The following is a 5,652-nucleotide window of genomic DNA, read 5'->3' on the forward strand; positions in this document are numbered from 1 at the left end:
CAGTGATGAGAAAAATGACTAAGCTATTCTGTGTAAATGCGCTTTGCCAAAGTGTTCAAGTCTTTTGCTCACTTAAAAAGGCTGAGTTGTATGTTTTCTTTCTGTTGAGTTTTGAGAGGTCTTCATACATTCTGAATGCAAGTCTTTTACCAGATATATGGTTTGCAAATATTTTTGTCTAGCATGTATTCATCTTGTACTTGTACACAATCTTTTGCAGGCCAAAAGTTATTAATTTTGAGGAAATGAAATTTCTTAATTTTTTTCTTTTGTGAACTATGTTTTTAGTGTCACATCTAGGAACTATTTGCATAACCATAGATCATGAAGATATTCCCATGTTTTCTTCTACAAGTTTTATAGATACATATTTTATATTTAGATCAATTATGCTTTCTGTGCTAGTAGTAGTTAAATTTTTATATAGAGTGATTAATGATATTTCCTTAGTATCCTTTGTTTGTTTGTTTTGCAGTACCAGGAATTGAACTCAGAGCCTTGCACTTGCAAGACAGGTGGCAATGCCACTGAGCTAAATCCCTGGCCCTCCTTAGAATCCTTTTAATGTCTATAGGACTTGTGATATCCCCTATTTTACTCTGTTTGTGGTGATATGTGTTGACCCTCTTTGCTTTGTCACTAATGCTGGAAATTTAAAAAAAAATTTTTTTGGTACCGGAGCTCGAACTCGGGACCTTGCTCTTGCAAGGCAGGTGGCAGAACCACTGAGCTAAATCGCTGGCCTTCGGCTTTGATTTTTTAATCACACTGATTTCTAGCTTTGTTGATTTCTCTTATTTTTTCCAATTTCTATTTGTTTTGCATGGTTTCACTGAGATAGGATCTTGCTGTGTTCCCTAGGCTGGTCTCAAACTCTGGAGCTCAAGCAGTCTTTTTGCCTGTGCCTCCCAAGGCTGGAACTAGAGTCAGGTATAACCACAACTGGCTCCATTCTCTATTTAGTAGAGAATTCTCCTCTTTAGTATTTGCTTTGGGCTCATTTTGCTCCCATTTTTATATTTTCAGACATTAAATTTATTTTGGGTATTGGGGATCAAACTCCGGATGTTGAGCTTTCCAGGCAGGCAGTGGAACCACTGGGCTAAATCCCTGGCCCAGAGATGAAATTTGAGATAATTGATTTGAGAGTTTTCTTCTTCTTTTACACCAGCATTTAATATAGTGGATCCTTGACTTATGACCTCAGTTTGTTCACAAGGGCTGGTTGTGACTCAAGCTGGTTGTAACTCAAAACTATTTTCCCATAAGAAATACTAGAAATACACACAGTGCATTCTGAACCTCCCAAAACACCCCTTAAAAAGGGTTGAATAATTGTGTGTAATTTACCAGAAACATCAATAAGTTTCCTAGTGTATTCACCAAAAAGTTATGACATGTGCCTAGCTTACCAGAAATAACAATTTCATACTCTAGTCACCATTCTAGTTGACATCTTTGGCTTGCAGGAAGGGAGGCTGAAATGGTGGTTATTGTTTGGAAGGAGAGTCCACTGCCATAAGAACAGGAATCTGGCTCTCAGGTGTCCTTTCTCTCCTTGGGAGAGTTTGTAGCCTACTCCGACCTGCTTCTGACCACTAGGTCTCAACCACTTCAGAACTAAAAACTCATCTAAGGTTGCCTGTTTCTATCTTTTCTTGAACACTGTTCTGTAGTATGACATGACATTGTCACTAAGCAAGTGAGTGCAACGATCAGCTCTTTTTCTGTCTAGGCAGATCTTTTCTACAGATGTTTGTAGCTCTGTCTCTTTTTTAAGGTTTTACTTTATTTCAGAAGAATTTTGCTGCACTAATTGTTAATATACCTCTTCCTCTTCAGAAAAGTCCTCAGCTGCCACTTTCTGCTGCTCAACCAGAAGTTGCTGAGGTTCCTCTGTAGGCATTCCTCTGAATGTTCCTCATCATCACCACTGTCCACCTGCAATGCAATGGACTCCACTATGATGACAATGTCATCAAACACAGGGTCAGTTGAAGGCTCAGGCTTCTCTACACAGCTTTCAAAGTCTCTCCTATATAATTTTAGGTCACTCTTTGTTCCAGGCAGATCTCAGTGTCCTTAGAAAGACATTAGACCAGGATTTCTCATTTAACCCCACACAGGAAAGATCAGCATTTGGGTCATAACTCAAGATTTTGGTTTTAAGTTATAACTAAAATTCTAGTCATAGCCCAAGTTGTTTGTATATGAGGCTATTTGTAACTCAAGAGTTCACTGTACTATAAATTTCCTTCTAAGCACTTCTTTAGTTTTATCCCTGAAATTTGCCAGACAGAATTTTCATTTTTGTTGTATTCAAATTTTTTTCTAATTTTCTTGAGACTTCTTTAATCCATGAATTATTTAGGAGTATATTGTTTAACTTTCAAGTGTTTGAAAAACTTCCCCATTATCTTTCTGTTTGTTGATTTCTAGGTTGATTTCATTACAGTTAGACTATATACTCTGTATGGATTCGATTTTAAATTTGTCCAGATTTATTTTATGACCCTAGATGTGATCTGTTTTGGTGAATGTTCAACAAGTGTTGAAAAGAATGTGATTGTGTGGTTGTTGAGTGTATTATAAACAATTAGATCCAGTTACGAATGATGTGGCTTTATTCTTCAGAGTCCTTGTTAATTTCTACATGCTTATTCTGTGTATTGCTGAGAGGGGAGTCCTGAAGTGTCTTCTACTATAATTATGAATTTTATGATTTTTCCTTTCAGTTCTATGCATCTTTGCTTCATATATTTTGAAGTTCTGCTGTTAGAGGCACATATATTTAGGATTGTTGTATCTTAGCAAATCAAATTTTTAATCACTATGTAATGACTGTTCATCCCTGATTTTTTCTTTGTTTTGAAGTCTACTTTGGGTTATATGAATATATTCTCTCTCTCTCCCTCCCCCTCTTCAAAAAAATTATTGTTTTTGGTACCAGGAATTGAACTCTGGTCTTTATAAGGAGCTACATCCCTGGCCCACTTTTTCTGTGAGATAGGCTCTTACTAAGTTGCCTAGCCTGGGCTTGAACTTGTGATTCCATGATTTCTAAAATGATTATATTTTGGTGTTTTGTTGTCTGCTTTCTAGTATTATCAAACAGTCAAAATGAAAATACACACATTCACTTTCTTAAATCTGATGAGTAAGGAGCAGGGCTCTGAGTCCCATCCCCTTCATAATTTGTACCCAGACTTTGGACCTGCAGCCTCAGACCAGTTTCAAAGGGGGTCTGGTTTCAGAGCCAGTAACTCCAGCTCCAGGTAGGAGTGTGGAGGAATGGCGGGGGAGCTGTGCACTTTAGGTCTGCTGTTGGCTCATGATCCACTGTTTCCCTAGCCAACAAATTCCCTGGAATAATGAAGCAAGAACCTGAGACCAATCATATAAATATTTATTGCCAAATTACTGCATGAGAGGGGACATGAAGGATGGTGAAAGTGAGCAAGAGATAAGCAAGAGCCACTATGACGGCCGAATGGTGCAGGGCAGTGGCTGTGGCCCTTAGGAAGAACAGCTGTGGTCACAGGGGGGTATCTTGTCCTAATCTGGTTCAAGGAAGCAGACGCAGGGGCATCCAGAGCAGAAGGAGCATCGGTTATCAGTGCTTAGCAGAGGCAAGGCTAGAACTCGTTTGCTCCCAGCAGCTTCTTCTGATCTCTTTTCTAAGAGGGCAGGGCAAGACAACCCTGAATGGGAGAGAAGGGCAGACTCTCTCCTCCAGAGCAGCTTAGTAGCCAGATGCAACACAAGCTACATGACATCCGACGCAAAGATCCCTAAAGCCTAGTAGAGGTGTGGGTTCCCCTGGTTTTCTGAAGTCTTTGGCTGGGGCTTCTTGGTTGGGAACTGAGACTCTCTGGGCTGGGGTAGAAATATAGGCAAAGAGGCTACTTGGAACTCCTGGAAGGGCCCCTTTTTCTTCCTGAAGTATCTATTCTCCATTCCTTTCTCCTCTCAACAACCTTGCTGCCCCAAACGCACAAAAACTCACCTCTTTAATGGAAAAGTATTTCCAGCAGTACAGACACAGAGGGGCTACAGATGCCAGAAGCAGCAGGACCCAGACACCCAAGAGCATGGACTGAAGGTTTATATTCAGGTTCTAGAGACAAAGAGGCAAAGTCATGGGCACCACAGCAGTGGTCACCTTCATGCTCTTCCCCATGCTTTTCACTGGTATGGGACTTTGTCTGCCCTTCATCTTCAAGGTGGTGACTTCTAGAGGGGGATCACTGCATCCAGTATGCAGAATGCAGCACCCTGTGCTCATCTGCAGAGATGGGTTTGGCTGTGCCATGATTCCTTAATGGCTTCCTAGACTGGAGAGGATCAAAGCAGGGCATGCCTTGGTGCCACTTTGCACACTTGCAATCTTGGCTCCTTCACAGTATTTCAACATTTGTCTTTCCCACTGGTCTCTAACACCTCAGCTGCCAGAGCTGTTTCTACCATGCTCAGGCTGCATCTTTAGTGACAGTTTAGTGACAGTCACCAGGCTGGGTGAGCTCTTGGGGCACCTGTTTTGATGGAGAGCTTTCCTCTTATCTGTCCTGGCTTCTCTCTCACCGTCTGCCCCACCTTTTCCCCTGCCCACTGACCTTCAGCATGTTCACCTGGGAGATGCACAGGTTTTGTCTCTCAGGTTCAGGACTCAGGGTGCTGGGGGGCGTGATGTGCCAGTTGCTCGAGGAGTCCTCACAGAGGTAGTCACTGTCCATATCCCCTCTGTAGAGGTACTCATGGAAGTTATCAGCCCCAATTACGATGGCGGCAATGGCCGTGCAGAAAGCGGCCAGTGTGAGAAGGGTCCTCAGCAGGGCCTGGAGGGGAGGAAGCCCAGGGAAACCCTAGTGACTCAATCTGTTTCAGAGCCAGGACTTGGGCAAAGAGGGAAATGCCTGGTGGAACCTGTGTGTGACCCCTAGGCCTGAGCCTGGTTTCTGCCTCTCGCCTGCTCAGAACTCACCCAGCAGATCCCACCCTGTTTCTCATAAACAAAGGCAGCAGCTCCAGCCAGCAGAGCCTGGAGAGAGACAGAGACAGGGGCAGGGTTAGCACAGGAACCTCAAGGTGCCTCAAGTCCCCTCTAATCACTTGCCTCTGTCCCCTGTGACATCTACCAGCCACGCGGTGACCCTCCTAGCACACTCCGGGTGTGTCCTGGGCTTTGTGTAAGCTTTGTTGTTTGTGGTAGAATAACTGTGGGGAGTCCTGAGCCTGGGTAAAACTCCTGAGGCTGCAGGATGCTGTTTTAGTGGCATCTAAAAGTGCTTATGGTTGAGCTGGGTATGAGCCCTCTCTCACTTCTTCAAAACCATCTAAGGCAACATCGGGTGCTTCGTGAAAGTTGAGGATTTGGGGAGGTTGGGGTGGATCTTGTGGAAATCTCAGGTTGCTGGAGAAGCTCTCAATGCAAGATGTCTTTGGGCGGCCTCCAGTCCAGGTGTCCCAACAGCTCTACAGCCCTCTAGCTGGGCTCGAAGAACAGGAAGTCTGGGATACCCCACTGACGAGGTGAATTAAGATCCTGTTTGGCTGATCTGTATCTAATCTGTTTGTCTCTGTCAGTGGATGGACAAGGAGGGTTCCTTTTGTCTCTCTCTCTCTCTTTTTTTTTTTTTTTTTTTTTTTTTGTGT

The 5,652-nt window shown here is 43.1% G+C and overlaps 1 protein-coding gene across 2 annotated transcripts in view; it reads right to left on the reverse strand.

Annotated features, from left to right (window-relative positions):
- Positions 1-3,390: 3,390 nt before the first annotated feature.
- The window catches only part of Tmem176a (transmembrane protein 176A), a 4,291-nt gene continuing 2,029 nt past the window's right edge, over positions 3,391-5,652 (reverse strand). For both annotated transcript variants that reach the window (XM_010637585.3, XM_010637584.3), the window contains exons 4-7: positions 4,982-5,038; positions 4,614-4,835; positions 4,007-4,117; positions 3,391-3,677 (exon numbers count right to left, since the gene is read on the reverse strand). In XM_010637585.3, coding sequence (XP_010635887.1) covers positions 3,636-3,677; positions 4,007-4,117; positions 4,614-4,835; positions 4,982-5,038 — 432 coding nt within the window. In that variant the 3' untranslated portion in view covers positions 3,391-3,635. The remainder of the gene's footprint in view (positions 3,678-4,006; positions 4,118-4,613; positions 4,836-4,981; positions 5,039-5,652) is intronic.

The sequence above is a fragment of the Fukomys damarensis genome, unplaced genomic scaffold (genome assembly GCF_012274545.1).
Source record: "Fukomys damarensis isolate Sample0158 unplaced genomic scaffold, DMR_v1.0_HiC HiC_scaffold_16, whole genome shotgun sequence".
Taxonomy (NCBI): Eukaryota; Metazoa; Chordata; class Mammalia; order Rodentia; family Bathyergidae; genus Fukomys; species Fukomys damarensis.